General features: G+C 46.8%; 1 protein-coding gene and 1 long non-coding RNA gene across 3 annotated transcripts in view; one reads left to right on the forward strand and one right to left on the reverse strand.

The window, feature by feature from the left end:
• The first annotated feature begins 999 nt into the window (after window positions 1-999).
• Window positions 1,000-19,448, forward strand: part of LOC310918992 — a 36,450-nt gene continuing 18,001 nt past the window's right edge. Inside the window, exon 1 of the long non-coding RNA XR_014591771.1 lies at window positions 1,000-1,168. This is a non-coding gene — a long non-coding RNA (uncharacterized lncRNA). The remainder of the gene's footprint in view (window positions 1,169-19,448) is intronic.
• SIK2 (salt inducible kinase 2) overlaps window positions 5,677-19,448 on the reverse strand; it is a gene marked incomplete at its 5' end in the record, with an annotated part of 36,990 nt that continues 23,218 nt past the window's right edge. For both annotated transcript variants that reach the window (XM_083878071.1, XM_083878072.1), the window contains 8 exons: window positions 5,677-9,095; window positions 9,870-9,961; window positions 11,103-11,234; window positions 11,692-11,855; window positions 12,685-12,969; window positions 13,684-13,912; window positions 16,751-16,915; window positions 18,678-18,830. In XM_083878071.1, the coding sequence (XP_083734197.1) occupies window positions 8,537-9,095; window positions 9,870-9,961; window positions 11,103-11,234; window positions 11,692-11,855; window positions 12,685-12,969; window positions 13,684-13,912; window positions 16,751-16,915; window positions 18,678-18,830 (1,779 nt within the window). In that variant the 3' untranslated portion in view covers window positions 5,677-8,536. The remainder of the gene's footprint in view (window positions 9,096-9,869; window positions 9,962-11,102; window positions 11,235-11,691; window positions 11,856-12,684; window positions 12,970-13,683; window positions 13,913-16,750; window positions 16,916-18,677; window positions 18,831-19,448) is intronic.

Here is a 19,448-nt window from a genome sequence, read left to right on the forward strand (position 1 = left end):
TCTGTGCCTGCTGGGCTCTGTGGTTTGGGACTCTGGCTTTAGGGAATTCCTCCTGGACCAGAGCTGGTGGATTTTGAGGGGTTCGTGTGTGGTTTTGTGGTTTTGTGGTTTTTTTGTGGGTTTTTTTTTTTTTTGTTTTTTTTTTTTTTTTTTTGTTTGTTTTTGGTTTTTTTTGGGGGGGGGGATGTGTGTGTTTTGTTTTTGGGTGGGTTTTTTTTTTTTTTTTTTTTGGTTGGTTGTTGGTTTTTTGTGTTTTGGGTTTTTTTTTTGTTTATTTTTTGGTTGGTTTTTTTTGTTTGTTTGTTTGGGTTTTGGTTTTTCGGCTTTTTTTGTTTTTTTGGGTTTTTTTGGTTTGTGTTTTGTTTTGGTTTTTTTTCTGTTGGTTGGTTAGTTGTTTTTTTTTTGTTTGGGTTTTTTTGGTTTGGTTTCTTTGGGGTTTGGGTGGGTATTTTTGGTTTTATTTTACCTTGCTGCACCCAGATCTGGCCAACCCCTTGGCAGGGAAAATTTGGCCCAAATTCCCTTTTCCACCGGCCCCCCCTGAGACCTCCGCGCTCCCGGGGAAGGGTTAAACCCCTCCCGAACCCTCCCGAGTGAATTCCCTGAACCCCGCGCTGGTCCCATCCAGAGCTGCCCTGGGAACGCCCCAAGGAGACTCTGCCCGGGCCCGGCTCCCGCTGCCCCCCCTCATTAGCGGGGATAATTCATTAACCCCCCAGCCCCTGGGGTGACCAGCGGGGCCAGGGCTCATCATTCGCTGCCTCAGTGATGGTGGGGATGATGAAGATGATGATGATGTTCTCCGCTTTGGCTGGCGGGGAAAAGGGAGAGTTAAACCCACTTTTTTTTTTTTTTTTTTTTTTTTTTTTTTTTTTTTTTTTTTTTTTTTTTTTTTCCTGTGGGTTTGTTCCCCTGTTCACCCCACACAGGGCTGAGAGCCTCGGGAAAAGGGAATTCCTGAGCTCTGCCGCTGGATTAGCTCAGCTGTTAATTTGTTGCCATGATGATGATGATATGAAGATGATGATGGTGATGGTGATGATGATGTTCTCCCACTTTGGCTCGCGGGAAAAAGGGAGTTAAACCTTTTTTTTTTTTTTTTTTTTTTTTTTTTTTTTTTTTTTTTTTTTTTTTTTTTTTTTTTTTTTTTTTTTTTTTTTGTGGGTTTGTTCCCTTTTTCACCCCACACAGGGCTGGGAACCCCCGGGAAAAGAGAATTCCTGAGCTCTGCCACTGGATTAGCTCGGCTGCTAATTTGCTGCGTTAATGATGATGATGATGATGATGATGATGATCTTCCACTTCGGCTGGCGGGGAAAAGGGAGTTAAACCCACTTTTTTTCTGTGCGTTTTTTCCCTTCTTCACCCCACACAAGGCTGGGAACCCGGGAAAAGGGAATTCCTGAGCTCTGCTGCAGGATTAGCTCGGCTGCTAATTTGCTGCTGTAATGATGATGATGATATGAAGATGATGATGATGTTCTTCCACTTTAGCTGGTGGGGAAAAGGCGGTTAAACCCTTTTTTTTTCTCCGGGTTTGTTCCCCTCTTCACCCCACACAGGGCTGGGAGTCCCAGGAAAATGGGAATTCCTGAGCTCCACCGCAGGATTGAACACTCAGTTTGGTGGGGAGGCTGTGAACTGGGGCTCGGGGCACTCTGGGCTCTCCTTTTCCAGCCTCGGGAGTTGTTCTGAGTGGAGGGGACTGTGCCTTTCCATTTCCTCACTGTGTTCTGGGTGCTGTGGGACACCAGCCTGGCTGTTCTGGCTCTCTGAGGAGAGCACTGGGCTCCTGCAGGGTCCTGTGCCAGGAAAAGGAGCTCCCTGGTGAAGTGTCAGCTCCTGATTCCGCACACCAGCAGCTCTCTCCAAGTTACCGAGATGTAAATTGTTAATTGTTAATCCCATCCTGGCCTGGAATAGGGGAAGGAGCAGGAAAAGGTGGTTTTTCTCCCTCCTGAGAGGCTTTGCTGTGTGATCTGTGTGTGACAGCACCTGAGCTGGGCAATGGTGCTTTCAAAGAGACAGAGGGGCTCAGGGTGTTTATTTTTGTATAAATATCCTTTATTACACTATTCTGGTGGTCCTGGAGGGCTCTGCCTTGCTCTGCTGGAGTTTCCCATGGGAACAGCCCCGTGTCCCCCCGGGCTGCTCCAGGTGATTCAGCCCCTGCTCCAATTCCCCTCTCGCTGTCGGCGCTGCTCCCCAAACCCCCAAATGTGCCTGGGCCTGGCAGGGCCCTCCCAGCTCGGGAAATGCCCATTTTGGGGTGTTTTTTGGGAACAAACCTCCCATCAGCTCCTTGTGAGTGGTTTATGCTCTGCAGACCGACCCCACAGGGATCCTTATCAAACCCCACCAGCCTCTGTTTGCTGATAAATCACCCCAGCAGGGGCTGTTACATAAAAACCACATTGTGGCGTTTCCCTGGCAGGAAATCACCGCGTTTAGGGACCTTTTTTTTTGGTTTTTATTTTGAGCAGAGAGCTCTCGCCTGAAAGCCCCTTTACTGAAACTCAGGAAACAGAGTGACAGCTCGGGGAGAAATGGAGGTTTCCAGTCCCTGGGAGGGATGGTGGGTTGGAAATCCTGGGAAAATGGGCAGATAGAACTTTTAAAATAAGTTAAAATGAGGATAAAACCTGCTGTGGCCATTCCTGAGCATGTTGCCCTGTGGGGTTTGTGCCCCTGTGCTCCTGTTTGGGATTTGGGATGATCCCTTAGGGCATCCCTGCTGCTGTCCCGTGGTCATCCTGGGCTCAGGGGGTTCTGTGGGGTTGTGATGTCCCTTTTGGAGCTCTCAGGGTTCCATTTCTCAGTCTTTACCCCTCACCTGCTGTTTATTTCACCCCCAGGGTTAACTCCTGGTCCTCAGGAAGATTTGTGGGGTTTCTAACAGCAGCAGAGATGTTCTGTGGTTATTAAATTATGGGCACTGGGTGGAATCCTCTGCTGCTGGAGCTGCAGGTATGATTTTTCATCAGGGGCCATTTCTTTTAAATTAGAGGATGTTCCTTCCTTGGTTTCAGTTTCTACTCAATCTTGTGGTTTTACACTCAGATTAACCTCGAATTTCTCTGTTTTTCTGCGTGTTCAGGCTCTTCCACAATTTACTTTTTGTTCTGCTGACTTTTAACCACTGAGAATCAGGATAACCTGTCCAGAATCAGATTGACATCAGCTTCAGTCCACACAGAACCTTTTCCTTTAGCCTTGCACACTCACCCAGTGGCACTGAGTTATTCCCTGTCCCTCGAGGTACAAGCAATGGAATCCTCAAAGCACCGGGGGCAGAAACATTTCCCTTATTCCTCCATTCTTTTCCCTGATTCTTATCCCTTTGAGGGTTTGCCTCGAATCCACAGCTCCCTGTGGGACTCACCCAATTAGAAGTTTCTTTTCATCCCATTTCAGATGAGCTCTCTGCCATCTGACCTCCCCTCCAGTGCAACATTCCCGTCACAAAACCACCTGAATCAGCAAAACCCTCTGGTGGCTGAACTCGCAATTCTTTCCCCACAGTGACCTGCTTGGCCACGCTCCCATCAGGGTCAGGGTTGCAGAATTTCTGCCTCATTTTCCACTCTTGTACTTTGCCCAGCAGTGGAGAGAGAAAGGGGGGAGAGGAGAATCAATTCCTGCTGTTATTTTATATTCAGCCTGACATATTCCTCAGTTTCAGGACTGTCCAGGCCAGTTCAGCAGCAGAGCTGTGTGCAATCAGTTTTAGGATTCCTTTTAGGATGTCCAAACCAACTCAGCAGCAGAGCTGTGTGCACTGATCTCAGGGACCATTTTAAGGCTTTCCTTGGATCCAAACCAGTTCAGCAGCAGAGCTGTGTATAGACACGGTCTTAGGATTCCTTTTAGGATGTTCAAGCCTATTCAGCAGCAGAGCTGTGTGCACTGAATTCATACACAGTTTTAAGGCTCATTCTGGATTTTCCAATTCACCTCAGCAGCAGAGCTGTGAACATTGAAGTCAGACATGGTTTTAAGGCTTCCTTTGGATTTTCCAAACCAATTCAGAAGCAGAGCTGTGTGCACTGAGTTCATACATGTTTTTAAGGCTCTCCTTGGATTTCCAAAGCCTGCTCAGCAGCAGAGCTGTATGCACTGAATTCTGATACAATTTTAAGTCTCTCCTTGGATCTCTCAAACCAGCTCAGCAGCAGAGCTGTGTGCACTGAATTCAGACACAATTTTAGGGCTCCTTTTGGATTTTCCAAAGCAGCTCAGCAGCAGAGCTGTGTGTAGACAGAGTTTTAGGGTTCCTTTTAGGATGTCCAAGGCAAAGGCAGTTCAGCAGCAGAGCTGTGTGCACTGAAATGAGACAGTTTTAAGTCTCTCCTTGGATTTCCAAGCCTGCTCAGCAGCAGAGCTGTGTACATTGAGTTCAGACATGAACTCAAAAGACATGATCCAAGGCTTTCCTTGGATCTTCCAAACCAGCTCAGAAGCAGGGCTGTGTGCACTGAGTTCAGGCATAATTTTAAGGCTCATTCTGGATTTTCCAAGTCACCTCAGCAGCAGAGCTGTGAACATTGAATTCAGACATGGTTTTAAGGCTTACTTTGGATTTTCAAAACCAATTCAGAAGCACAGCTGTGTGCACTGAGTTCAGGTACAATTTTAAGGCTCCTTCTGGATTTCCCAAACCACCTTAGCAGCAGAGCTCTGTGCACTGAATTCTGATAAAATACAATTTTAAGTCTCTCCTTGGATTTCCCAAGCCAGCTCAGCACCAGGGCTGTGTGCACTGAATTCAGGTACAATTTTAAGGCTCCTTCTGGATTTCCAAACCAGCTCAGCAGCAAAGCTGTGTGCACTGAATTCAGACACAATTTTAAGTCTCTCCTTGAATTTCCCAAGCCAGCTCAGCACCAGGGCTGTGTGCACAGAGTCCAGCCCGTTTTAAAGCCCCTGTTGGATTTTCCAGTGTCCCCTCTGCTGTCCCCTCGGTGTGACCCTGTGCTCCCTGTGCCAGAGCACAGTGCACACACACAGGGAATTGCTGGGAAATGAAGGATTTACGGGCTCAGGGCTGGGCCAGCCGGGGGAGGGAGGTTTCCTGCTGCCTGCACTGGGATAAGGATGGCTTAGCCGGGGCCTCGGGGGCAGCAGGGGAGGAGGGAGTGCCCTGCAGACACTCGGGAGGGCAGCTGAGGTCTCCTGGTTAAAGGGGTTTGTGTGGGCTGTTTGGGGCTGAGTCACCACCCAAAAGCAGTTTTGGGCTGGGGGAACAGGTGAATCCACTGGTTCTCCACTGACTTTTGCGTTTTATCTCCCAACATCACACTCTGGTGTCAGCAGGGAGCACGAGGGTCACAGGAATGTCACAAAGTGATGTGAAAACAAGAGCTGCTGAGGATTTTTCCACTGGTTTTTTATCTAATTTTAATTAATTCTGAATGAGCCTTCTATTAATGAAAGTGCAAAGTGCTGTGCCAATGCTGTGGCACCACGTTTTCCAGTCTTCCCAAATTCCTGTTTGGCACAAGTCAGTGGCACCAACAACCCCAAGTGTGTCAGAACCACGGGAACCAAACCTCAGTCTGGAAAATCCAGTTTTTGCAGCAGACATGGATTGTTTTGGTGTCTCAGAGAGAAAATAACTTGACCCTAATGAAGACAAGAGTGGCAGGTGCTGCTTTAGCTCACTAGAAATTTAAAAAATGAAATGCACATATTCTTTATTTTTTTGTATTAATACACTGTAACTGCTTTACAGAGTCCAGCAGATCAGTTGCATGTAAATACTACAGATGAACTTGCCAAACTGGAGCTCACAAAACTAGTGCATTTATCCCAAAGCAGAGACTAAACCCTCTAAATCCTTAAAAAAATACATTAAAGAACATACCACACACACACATATTGCACTTTTCTCCGTATGAAATTTGTACCCCATATACATCACACCAAAGTCTCTTCAAAGGAGGCTGTAGTACGAGATAATAAAGCTAATAATTACTCTAACAGTAGTGTACACAGTTCTCTCTAATGTTAGAACAGAACAGATTGGAACAAAAAAAGAAGCCACTTCAAAGGAGTGGGAAGTGGTGCCCAATGGATCCTCTCTGTATGAGAAGGCTTCAGAAGCCTTTTAGTCCTAATTGGCTTAAAGGAAATTACATGAAATGTTAAATATGCTTTTGGCTGAGGGGAAAGAGTCAGTCTAAACTACATTAAAAAATACTGCAGCTCCCCCCTGCCCAGCACTGCAGAGCTCAGAGGAGCTCAGCCTGGTTGGCACATCCTGAAAAATGAATTGCAGAACTCCAGAACGGAATTATTTTTATCTTCTGAGTCCTGAAACGTGCAGGATCCTGGAGCTGGATGGGGAAGGAAGTGGTTTGTGTTCTGGCACTCTCCCAGCTCCTGGAGCAGAGGCTCCAGAGCATTGGGTGTCCTGGGAGCAGCTTGCACTGCCCAGTCCTGAGTGCTGGGACAGATCTCCCGTCCCAGAAGGTGTGGCTGATGCTGTGGGGTGGGAAGGAGGAGTGAAAGGACAGGGCTCTGTTTCCCCTCTGCTCCTGCCCTGCTCTGCTGCAGGTTCTGTCAGGTTCTGTCAGGTTCTGTCACTGGGTTTGTGCGTTCCCTGTGTCGGGCAGATTTCCCTTCCAAGGGAAACCACCCCACACAAACCTGTTCTCTCTCAGCTGGTTAAAGCTGAGCTTTATCTCATATCCCTGCTCCTTAAACTCTCCTTTGCTGCTGCTGCTGTCTGGGGAATCCCTGTGAGAGCAGAGGTAGAAGCTGAGCACTGCTGGACTCCAGAGAACAGGAGTTGTCTCTACCTGAGCACACAGGGACCTGTCAAACCCTTCCTCCCCTCACACACAGCACCTGAACTCCTCCTTTTCCATGTTTTAACGTGCTCTTATTGCTGTAAACTCTGATTCTCCACCTCCCTCTGCCCTGGGGATTTGCAGTATCAAAGACCAAAACCTTCCAGCGAACTCTGGCGTGATCAGCACAGTTCCTCTGGCTCTTTGTGCTTTGATGGAGCTGCAATTGTGCTTCAATGTTTGCTCAGGGAAGGGCTGGCCTGGCCACTGGCCACTTCAGGGTCAGAGACAAACCCCAAACTGGAGATCTCAGCTTCCTGCAGCTCTCCCTGAGCCATCCCCCCCTTCCTATGACTTGGATTTCATGACTGGAAAGTTCTGGAGACACAACTCCTGCTGGAGCATCCCTAGAAATGCTCGAGACACATCAACAGTTTGATGCTGAAATATTGCTGTGATACTTTCAGTGTCCTATATACACGAGCCATTCAAACACTGAGAAAGTTAAACATGTCCCACATGGTGGGACGTGTGCTCTGAAGGGACTTTGGCCACAGCAGGGATATAAATGGGGTATTGTCTACTTTCTTCAGAAAAAAAAGCATATAGGCTGATAAAGAACTGAAAAAGGCACAGCACTATCACTTCACAGGGGTGATTTTTTTTAACTTTTTATAAGCTCATTGTTTTTATCCTTAAAGTTCTAAAACCCTAAATAATTGTCCAAATATACAAAGCTCAAGAAACCACCAGCAACACATACTGCAAATTCAAAACACAGTTTTGTTTGCTTTGTTTTTGTTTTGTTGTTTTTTTTTTTTTTAAATGCAACCCAGGGACAAGGTGGATCCTTTTCCAGTGAGCAGAACTTCTCCAGGACAAAACCCTCCTGCAAAAGGGGGTGATTTTAAAAGCCACCCAGGTGGATTTTATTTTTTTTTAATGTCATTTCCTGCAGCTCTTGCTCTCTCCCTCTCTCATGGCTCTCTTACCTTCTGTCTCTGTTGGCTCATCCTGGATCCTCCAGAATTCCCATCCTCACCCAGAGGTCTCTCCACACAGTCCCAGGTTTTTCTTTCTGACAGGAGTCAAGGTGTCCTTTGCTGCAGATTCCTTCAGCAGGCAGTGAAGAGCTGCTTGGCAGGTTTGGGGAAGGAGCCCTGGTTTGGGGCCAGCAGGAGGAAGAGGAGGCTGCCTGAGATGCTCAGGGCTGGCCACGGAGCAGTTCCAGACCAGGAGCTCAACCCAAGTTCAACTTCCCTTGAATTCCACCCCGTGCTCCTGCTCTCCAGAGGATTCCAGGTGCCATCAGCACAGAGCCAAATCTACCCTGAATTTCAATGAAAACTATTGCTTTTATTGCCAAGAAGTGTGATAAGTGTGCACTGGCTCTCCTCTCTCCAAGTGCATGTTGGATGCTGACAAACTCCCCAAAATTTTTTTAGAAGGGGCTGTTTCCTTCCTGTGAAATTCACCTTTTTTTGCCTCCTACGCAGACTTTGTGGGATGAAGCTGCACTCCCTGTTTTCCAGCCACTGGGGCCAAACATCTCCTGCTTTTTTATTTATCTTCCAGCCAGGTGGATTTTTTTTAGTTCCCCTGTCAATCCAAGGGTCGAAAAAACCACCATGAATTCTCCAGAGGGTGGGTAAGAACAGGAAAAAAAAAAAAAAAAACAAACCAAAACAAAACCAACTCAAAAATTCACATGCTTGTCCATTTGTCCTTCCACCGTGCCCTGGGTGTTAATTGACCAGGACATAACCTCCGTGCTGGGGATCCACAGCCTCCATCATCTCACAATCAAAGAGTCCGGGCAGCTCTGCCAGGGGCAGGGAGTCGTAGCTGGGCTGTGCCTCTGCAGGGCTGCTCTGGCTCTCTGCTGCACTGCTCTGGGGGAGGTGAGGGCACGGCTCTGCAGAGGGCACGTCACAAGTCTGGAAAGGGAACTGCAGGGGCTGTGCGGGCTGGGCCTGGCCCGGGGGGGACAGCCGGGACGGGCTGGGCGGCAGCGGCACCTTGGGGAACTGCCTGAGGAAAGGCTCGAAGGGCAGCTGCCCCGAGGGAGGCTCCAGAACGGGGCTCAGGGGCTGCTGCAGGCTGAACTGGGCTGGCTGCTGCTGCTGCTGCTGTTGTTGTTGTTGTTGCTGGGGCTGCTGCTGCTGCTGCTGCTGCTGGGGCTGGGGCTGCAGCTCCTCCGGGCAGGGCAGGGCTCGGGGGTAGGAGCTCTCAGCTATCTGCATCTGGTTAAAGTAGGCCTGCAGCTGGGACTGCTTCTGCAGGAACAGCCTCTTCTGGTGCAGCCTGCAGCCAGGACAGAAAAGCAGTCATTTCTGGCCATTTTCTGACCACTCACACAGCTCCAAGCACTCCCAGGCAATCCTGTTAACGTCTGCAGCACCTCAAAGTTAATCACCTTTCAATGTGAGCACAGATCTCCTTGGATTGTCACCCTGATCCTTTTCAGCCTTCTGATTTATTTTTTTTTTCAGCATTCTAATTCAACCTTCAGCCTTTGGACTTTTCTAGTGGAGTTTCTCACAGATTTCAAGTAAACAAAGTGATGGAATGTAAAGTGTTCTTTGTGTCTATCACTCCTCTCTTGAGGAGGGACAATTGATGGACTTGTAGTTTGACCAGTGTGGTTGGAGAGGTGGCAACCTCATCCTCCAATCCCTGCTCATTGTCCAGAATCTTTATAAATCGAGGTCTCGAATAAACAGTTCTCTTTTCTTGCCCTGACTGCTGACTGTGTCCTTCATTTTGTGTCCTCTAATGGCATTTGATAACCTTATCAATTTTTTTAAGCTATCCCCATGCATTGTTCAGTTCAGTTAGTTAAGAATGAGATGTGTTTGTATTTTAAAGCCTGCTGTTCACTGCTCTGGGGAATTTGGGAGCTGAAGACCAGGCAGAGAAATCTGTAAACACATGGCAGGACTTGTTCTTGCTTTCAAAAGAAGTTTTGAAGCTTTCCCTTTTCAGATAATTCAGATAATTTCTATATGAACAACGAGAGTTCCAGTTCTTTTATTACTCTTGAGAGTGATTTTTCTGCATAATCTGGGGGATTCTCACCTGTGCTCCTGGAGCTGCTGTTCCAGACTCCGGGGCAGTTCTTTGCAGTAGAGCTGGCAAGTGTTCTGAGCTTTGGAGAGCAGAGTGGGCTTCTGCAAGGAAAGCAGAGCTGGTTTCAATGGAATTTGACTTAACAAATTAATCCAGAAAACAAGAGAAAGATTTTCTACCCCTGTAACTGCTCAGCTGTCCACAGAGCCACTCTCTGAACCCACTGGCTTTTAACCCTTGGTTAGTATTTTTGCAGGAGAGATTGTGCCATAAAAATCCAGGGAAAACTTCCCTCCCAAGTGGAAGAAGCTGCAAGCTGGAAAACTGGGGAAAACCCATTTTTTATATACTAAAATGGGTCTGAAATAAAGGGGGTGTGGAAGAGGAAGGCGCAGAGGGCTAAGAAGCGGCTCCTCAGGTGCTGATGCAGAACCTTGATGGGATGTTCCAGCAATAATCTGTATTCAGCAGCAGTTACTAAACCCTGCCAGGCTGAGGAGGAAAACAGCACAAAATGCACTTTTTGCATCATTAGGGTCAGTGCCTGACACCAGAAAAACATGGAGCAATTCCCAGTTCAGCTGTTCTCTGCTCATTTCTCCTCTGAGGGCTTTTCCTGGGGCCCAGAGCTGCAGGGCAGGGCAGGGCAGGGCAGGGCAGAGCAGGGCAGTGACGCTGTTTTACACCACAACAACAAAGATTTTGAGATTCAGGAGGCTGAAAATGACTCCTTTATTTCTGGGATGTGCCTCCCTTTTATCCCATTTCCCACAGACCAATTGGATTGGTGACACAAAGACAAACCTCTTCACTCCCATTGGTCAGAGCAGAGGGACAGCAAGGAGAAGTCCCTCCTGGGGAAAGGAATGAATAACAAAGGTACAGCTACAAAAACATTTCTCCTGTTTACAGAGAATTCCCTGGGAAAAGAATTTCAGAAAACCAAAACACCTCAGGCATAGAACCAGGGCTACAGGGAAGGGAAGGGAAGGGAAGGGGAGGGGAGGGGAGGGGAGGGGAGGGGAGGGGAGGGGAGGGAAGGGAAGGGAAGGGAAGCGAAGGGAAGGGAAGGGAAGGGAAGGGAAGGGAAGGGAAGGGAAGGGAAGGGAAGGGAAGGGAAGGGAAGGGAAGGGAAGGGAAGGGAAGGGAAGGGAAGGGAAGGGAAGGGAAGGGAAGGGAAGGGAAGGGAAGGGAAGGGAAGGGAAGGGAAGGGAAGGGAAGGGAAGGGAAGGACAGGGGTACCTGCAGTCGGTGTTTCAGGTACTGAGTCTCCAGGCTCTGCCTTCGGGACAGCAGTGGGGGGTGTGCACCATTGGGGAAAGCAGCTGGAGCCTCCTGCTGCTGCTGCTGCTGCTGCTGCTGAGAGCCTTCCTCCTGCAGAGGGAACAGGAACAAATTGCATGTCCAGAAAAGGCTCTCTCAACCCTCCCTTTAAGGATTTTCTCTGCCAGAGGTTCCAAGGTTCCCCTGGACACGGCTCACTGGGAGCTCTTTAAGGTTTCACTCTGCAGATCAGGCTCTGAGCGCTTCCTGCGGTTACAGCTCCACCAAGAAAAGGTGTCACTGGCCCTTGCCAAACCCAAACCACCCTCCAGATTGGAAGCAATGGCTTTCTTGGGTGAAAAAAGGTGAAAAAGAAGGTGAAAACTGACAGAGTCACTCGGTGACACCACAATGGGTCAAACAAGGGCTGCAAATTCTCCAGGCTAAGGCAGAAAGGGGAATAGGGAATTTATTTACAAATTAGCTCTTCCCAGGTGTCCACACCACCTCAGCCTCTCCTGATCTGCCCCAAAGCATGAAGATGGAGCTCCATTTCTGCTTTAAGCACCTGTGCAGGGCTGTTGATGAGGTCCTGCAGCTGGGTGGCAGCTGATGTCAGAGAGGGCTCTTCCTCTGAGCCCATCTGTTCATACAGCAGCTGGACTTTGTTCAGCTCCAGGATTCCTTTGGTTCGTGCCAGGTTCTGGAGGTGCTGCCTAAATGCTACAATTCCTGGAGAGGAGATGAGCAAAAATAAAACAAAAAAACAAACCCTGGTCAGAATAATTTGATTTTCTGCTCAGCACAGGAGATAAGCTGGGTGACAACCGAGCCACGGTGTGGCTGCTGAGCACAGAGGGCATTTCCTGCTCTGGGTGCCATTATTATTATTATTATTAAACCAGATTATTCAAACAGATTGTTGCTACTGAATAGAACAATTCTTGATGCAGAGGAGTGTCGGGATTTTATGAGGGACGGGAGCACTTCAAGATGTTTCAGAACATTTTTATGGCTGCAGTCTCATCCAAGCGTGAGAATGTCTTCACTGCATAAGCCAGAAGTCCCTGGTCAGTGGTCACAAGACCACAGGGGACAATTGGAGGGATTTGGGCATTGCCTGAATCCTTCTTCTTCCTCCTTCTCGGGTTTGGGTGATCTTTTCTACTTGGTTAGTGAAAACCCACATTAGGAACATTAAGTAATCTTTAACTGGGTTATAAATAAAAATAACTTAAGTGTTGGGTTTAAACTGTTTTTTCTTATTGGTTAAAAGTCCTTGCAATGAGTTAAAAGGGGCCATTTCCTTGTCTTTTTAGACAGGGCTCACACCTCATGAGGTGTAATTTAGATAAAAATAATGAACAACTGAGTCTGAATGAGATACCATCGTGTCTCCCATCTTCTGTCCAGACCTGGCTGGAGCTAACCCCACCACAAAAGGCCCCAAACCGTCCCACATTCCCAGGACCCCAAGCACAGAGGATTTCCATCCCACACTCCCAGGGCCCCAGCACAGAGGATTTCCATCCCACACTCCCAGGGCCCCAGCACAGGGTACCTTGTGTGAGGGAGGTGTCGGAGGCGCGGCGGCCCTCGCGGAAGCTGACGGGGGAGCGGTTGTGAGCCTCCCGTTTTTGGGAGCTCAGGGCCTGCATGGCAGGGTTGGCTGGCCTGAGCCCCAGGAAAGGGGAGGCCACCCGAGGGGCCTGCTGGCTGCTCAGCACCATCTCCTTCAGGGAAGGCGTCTCTCCCAGGAATTTCAGATCCCTCTGGATGGAGCCCATGTCGTACTCAGAGTCGAGGCTGCCCAGAGAGGAGTTCTCATCCAAGGAATAGACTTTCCCTGGGACAAAAAGGACAAAAAACCGAAAATAAACGAGGAAGAAAGTGCCACTGACTCTGACTGGGAGCATTCCTCCCCACTGGGGCAGGAGATCTCTTCCCCAAACTGTGATGGGTTTCTGTACCACAAAGGGACAAATTGCTGCTGTCTGCCCTTGACTTGAGTTACTCCTGCCAATTCTTACAGTGAACAGCCCAAAAAAGTCTTGACAAAGGAATTATCAAGTAAAACTTGCAGTACAATAATGGGGATTTGCTGCTGCTTTCTGCAGCATCTTGCAGCAGTCAGACACTCTGCAGATGTTCACTGGCTTGTCTGGAAAGTGTTTAGGGTTTTTTTTCCCCCCACAGATAATCCTGACAAAACTGTAGCCTGGAAGGCTTGGTCACCTCACTGAGTCCAGAGGGTTTTATTTCCCCACTGCTCTCTGCCAGCTCACCTTTAGGGGATTGATGATTTGGGGACATTCAGGTGAAAAAGCAGCCAATTCTGCCTGATTTGGGGTCGTACATGAGTTTCATCACCTGTAAATTTGCTGCATTGATTTTATACTGTCTCAACGGGAGACTTTAGGGTATTTTGTGATATTTTTTCCCCTTTGTCCTTTCTAGCAAATACAAATTGTCTTGTAGTCATAAACCCTTGTGTTTTCCATCCCCAGCTGATCAGACTGAGCTCTGGGGCAGGAAATGAGCCCTGAGCTGAGCTCTGTACCTGTGCCTGGCACCATCACCAGCTGGTTGGTGACCTCAGCCAGGGTGTGACGCCTCTTCCCCCCTCGAGCCGCCTGCAGGGCAGCGAAGGCCTGGGCTGGGTCCTCCTCTGCCTCTCCTTCTGTCTCGATCCCCTCATCAATCGAGGTCTCCATCATGCTGGAGGGCAGGGATTGGCATCCTTTCCTCATCACCACGGGAGGCACGGGGTCCAGCAGGCAGCCGTTCACCTGGGACACAGGGACAGGGACAGCTTGGTTTGGTGCCAGCTTTGCTCTGTGCCCAGGTTTGTTTTGTGCCCAGCTTTGTTTGGTGTCCAGCTCTGCTTTGTGCCCAGCTTTGTTCTATGCCCAGCATTGAACCCAGCTTTGCTCTGTGCCCAGCTTTGTTGGGCATCCAGCTTAGTTCTGGTCCCAGCTCTGTGCCCAGCTTTGTTTTGTGCCCAGTTTTGTGCCCAGCTTTGCTTGGTGCCCAACTTTGTGCCCAGCTTTCCCCAAAGAATCACCCCCAAAGGCAGGAAATCCTTGGCCTGAAGGCAGTTGGGATCTTTAATTCTGAGTTAATTAAGACTCATCATGTACAAATCTTAATTTCCTATTTATGCTCCCTTAACACTCAATTCCCTAAAACGAGGTATTTTTATTCCCACAGTTCTCTGCTCTCCAGGGCTGAGGTGTTTTATTGTTTTTGTTTGTTTGTTTTGGTTTTTTGTTGGTTTTTTTGTTTGTTTGGTTGGTTTTTTGTGGGTTTTTTTTTTTTTTTTTTTTTTTTTTTTTTTTTTTGTGGTTTTCTTTTCTTTTTGTTTGTTTGGGGTTTCTGGGGGGTTATTTTTGGGTTTGGTTTTTTTGGTTTTTGGGAGGAGGTTTTCTTTGTGTTTTTTTTGTTTGTTTGTTTTTTGGGTTTTTTTTCATTTTTGGGGTTTTTTGGTGGGTTTTTTTGGTTTTGTTTTGGTTGTTTTTTTTTTTTTTTTTTTTTTTTTTTGGTTGGTTGGTTGTTTTCTTGTTTTGTTTTTTGTTGGCTTTTTTTTTTTTTTTTTTTGAGTTATTAAGAACTTTAACAGCTTAGTCACAACTATAAAATATTTATGGAATGTGCACTGCTGCTACTCCCCCCTTCCTTTACCTACTGTACTCATTTATCACACTCAGATAAACAGCAGGAAAAAAAAAAAAAAAAACCAACCAAAAAACCCCAGCCTTGTATTTCATCCTTGCAGGGCCGCGCTCAGGAATAACTCCATAAATGCACCTTTTTTCCAGCACGAGTCCGCTTGATTAATGTTGTTCCCCTGCAAACACAGGTTGCCTGGAGAAGCTGCAGAATCTCCCTCCTTGGATTTCCCCTCCCACAGCTCTGGATCAGACCTTTGGAGGCACCTCCCCAACCTAAACTGCTCCTAAGATTTTAATTCTGGTTTTATTATCCAAGCCAGTTTGTCATGGGTCATTCCATGCCTTAACTAATTCTTTGCCAAATGAAATTATTGGGGTTTTAGGCAAAAAATATTTCTAAATTTTCATTTATAATTATATAAATATTTAATTTATATTTATATAAATAACTCTTTTTATCTATATAGATATTTAATTTATATCTATATCAACATTCAATTTATCTTTATCTTTACATTTACATTTATATTTATACTTATATTTATTCTTACATTTCTATTTATATATATATTTAATTTATATTTATACTTACATTTATATTTATAGTCATACTTCTATTTCTATTATCGATATATTTTTCATTTATAAATATTTCCATGTCCTGCAGCTTTTGGAGGCTCTGTCCTGTAATTATTTGTAATTATCCATATTTCCTGTAATAATCTGTCCTACTACACAAATAGGAACACTGGGTAAAACACAGATGGAAAAAACACAATCCTTAACCACAAAACCTGGCTCTGCTGCAGCTGGTTTCATGTAAAGCCATTTTATGTGAGCCATTTCTGAATTCTCCTCCAAGTCCTTTGGCATTTTGAACAGGAGGAGCAGTTTGGAAAAGAGGTTTCACTGCACGGACAGCAACTCTTAACAACTGGTAGGAAAATCTCAAGGCACAGCTATAAATAATTTAAACTGCAGGAAAATGATGATTCTTGCACAGGAAAACTCTGCCTCTGCTTTGATTTGTGTGGATTTTACCTCTTAAATTTAATTCCTTGCACACCTTCCTTCCCCACTTGGGACTTTTCCCCTCCAAAGCCTGGCACTGCTCTGGCAGAGGGAAGAGCAGAACCAACCCCACCTTGGCTCCTGCAGTTTGTCCAGAGCCCTGAGTGGTTCCTGTCCTACAAAAATTCAGAATATTCCCCTGACACCTCACTGCTGTCCCCAGCTGCTGACCTCCCCTGGCCAAACTGCACCTCCTAAAGCAAAATAAAGCCTGAAATGTTAATTTGGAAGTGCTTTTGAACTTCCAAATTTGTGTTTTCCAGCTGCCAGAGACCACACAAGGAGTCAGGGCCACACTCTTGGTGTTGAGAACAAACCAGGGAGCAATAAACCCTTCAAACTGGCAGCCAGGAATCAAACCCCAGCTGGCACCAGGCAGGATAAAACTGCTGAAATTCAAGTTATAATGTGGTGCAACGTGAGAGGAAACAACAGAAGTTTTATGAGAGTCACATACTTCATAAATGTAATTATTTTAAGCTCTTTCCCCCGTCTAATTGCTGCCTCCAGATCAGGCTAGAGCTCCTTTTGGACACTTCAGCTGCATCCACAACCCCTCTGTGTGAGAAGGAAGAGTCTTCAGAGCTCTTGAAAATGTGTTTTAGAAGAACAAGGGAAAGAAATTCACTTTTTTGGGGTTTTTTTCCCCCTTTCCAACAGCAGTGTGGTGAGAATGGAACATAAACCAAGAATGATGAAAAAAGACAGAGCTGTGGAGAGTCACAGAGAGAGAGAATGTGCAATACCTACAACTTTTGCTTTTTGCTTAAATACTCAAATTTCAGGAAGCACTGCTGTGCTTTTAAAAGACAATGATATTTTTTAGCTGGAATAATTTCTGAAAAAAAAGAAAGAAATAAATAATAGAGTGAATTCAAGCTGTACCTTTGGTGTCTCGACCCTCTCCTCCTCCATAAAAGCTGCCTCTCCCTGGCAGCTGGAGGGAGGGAAGGAGAAAGTTTCTGCTCCTGAGGCTGAGGGGAGCCCTGGAGACTGCAGCAGCCTTGGATTTGGGGAATGCAGGCTCACCGAGGGCACCACGGCCTGTGCCTGAAAAAACAGAAATTAACAACTCAAAACTGGAAGAATTTTAGGTGGGACCTCAAAAACTGGAGGAGTTTTAGGTAGGGAACTCAAAAGCTGGGACAGTTTTAGTAGGGAACTCAAAAACTGGAAAGGTTTTAGGAAGGGAAGTCAAAAACCAGAAGAGTTTTAGGTAGGGAACTCAAAAACTGGCACAGTTTTAGGTAGGGAATTCAAAATGGACAGTTTTAGGTAGAGAACTCAAAACTAGAAAAGTTTTAGGTAGAGAACTCAAAACTGGAAGAGTTTTAGGTAGGAAATTCAAAACTGGGACAGTTTTAGGAAGGGAACTCAAAAACTGGAAGAGTTTTAGGTAGGGAGCAACATCCCAAGTCACAGATCCAACAATGTGCAGCTCAGAGCCAAAGCAGAAGTGCAAGATTTATTTCTTGGGTCGGGATGAAGAGCATTCTTAGCCTTTAAACTTGGAAAATAAAAACCCAACATTTCCACCCCCAAAGCAGCCAGGCCAACCCCAAATGTCATTAAGCTCAGTAGTTATTGAAGCTGAGTTATTCCCAGCAGCACAGACAGACTTTGGGGCTTTCTGGTGCTCTAAAATCCCTTTTTATATTCAGTACAAACCCCAACTGCTACCAGGAGGCTCGGGAATGGTTTCAATGCATTTTTTAGGGAATCTCTAAAACTTAGGAAAACAGGGATATTTTTTTCCCTGGTTTTGAACCTTTATTTCCTGGAGTGCAGTGTCCAAACCCCGGCCAAAAGGAAACCATCAGCCTCAGCCAGGAGCTGTGGTGCCACCAAGTGTGAAAACAAATTATCCTTGGGACAAGTGTCAGGTTGTGACTGGAGAAAAAAGTGGGGATGTGGCTCTAAAATGCAGGAATTCAGTACAAGGAGTCCCCTCCTAGAGGTGTTTTATTCCTCCTTGTTCATCTGGCTCCACCTGCCTTTAATACATCTTCAAATTGATAATGTTCTCTGTGACTTTCTGTCACTAAACCAAGCTTGGAGATGAACTGGGAGCTGAGGTTAAAAATGTAGATTCTCACTAAAGTCAAGCCCAAATTCTTCCAGTCAGGAGCACAAGCACAGGGCTTTCCTTTCAACAGGAGATGAGCTGGGAATTGAGGTTAAAAATGAGATCCTTGCTAAATCCAAACCCAAATTCTCCCAGTTGGCAGCACAAGCACAGGACTTTCCCTTCAACAGGAGACGAGCTCGGAGTTGAGGTTAAAAATGGAGATCCCCACTAAAGCCAAACCCAAATTTTTCCAGTTAGGAGAAGCAGCACAGGATTTCCCCTTCAACTGGAGACATGCTGGGAATTGAAGCTAAAAATGAGATCCTTGCTAAACCCAAGCCCAAATTCTCCCAGCTAGAAGCACATACACAGGACCCTTAATGGGAGACAAACTGGGAACTGAGGTTAAAAATGGGGATCCCACTAAAGCCAAACCCAAATTCTTCCAGTTAGGAGAAGCAGCACAGGATTTTCAATGGGAGATGAGCTGGGAACTGAGGTTAAAAATGAAAATTCCCACTAAAGCCAAGCTCAAATTCTCCCAGTTGGGAGCACAAGCACAGGACCTTTAATAGGAGATGAACTGGGAATTGAGGATAAAAACAAGATCCTCGCCAAACCCAAACCCACTCCTTGCATTTCACTCTCCAGGATGGAACCACACCAAGCATCAGGGAGGGCCTGCAGGTGGAAGGGCAGGATTTTGGAAGGGGATGAGGCTGAAGAGGCCGGGAGGGGGCTGACCTTGGCCACGGTCTGCTCGGCGATGGTGCTGGGCCGGCGCTGCCGCGCATCCACGCGCTGCTCCACGGGAAAACTGCTCCTGTGCGACTTCAGCCTCTCCACCAGCAGGTAATAGATGGCAGCAAAGTGGTTGTAACTCTTGTTCTGCAGGGACTGCAAAGAGAGAGGCACAGAAAATGTGGGAGCAGCCCCATGGCTGTTGGGTTTTTTGGTGTTCTGCCAGGAGAAAATGGGATTTGGGGCAGGTTTGGGAGGTGATGGGGAAGGCAAAAGCTGCTCTGGGTGTTTGAGAAGGGTTCAAAGCAGAGTGGCAGGGACAGAAAAACATCAATCCTAATTGTGGTGAGCTCCCAGAGAGATGGGACACTCAGAGATTCCATTCTGAGCCTGCACTGAGCTCCCACCCCTAGAGGAAATCATGTTAACTCCACAGGGAATCCTGGCATTTGTGTCCAGGATGGGGCAGACACACATCAGCTGCTCTGTGCTTTCCTGCTCCTTCCTCATTCTCTTTTACCACCCTCTTAAAAGCTCAAAAGTTACTTTGATTCTCTTTTACCACCCTCTTAAAACCTGAAAATGAATTTATTTTCTAATTCCCCCTGGTCTCTCTCCAGCTGCCAAGTTAATGATTTATCCAACCCCACTCTGGAGTGTGCTTGACCCCATTTCAGTGTGTTTTACCTCAATTTCAGTGGTTTGCCCCCATTTCAGTGACTTTTACCACCATTTCAGTGAGTTTAACCCACATTTCAGTGTTTTACCCCCATT

This window comes from Zosterops lateralis (genome assembly GCF_965231275.1).
Source record: "Zosterops lateralis genome assembly, chromosome: 25".
Taxonomy (NCBI): Eukaryota; Metazoa; Chordata; class Aves; order Passeriformes; family Zosteropidae; genus Zosterops; species Zosterops lateralis.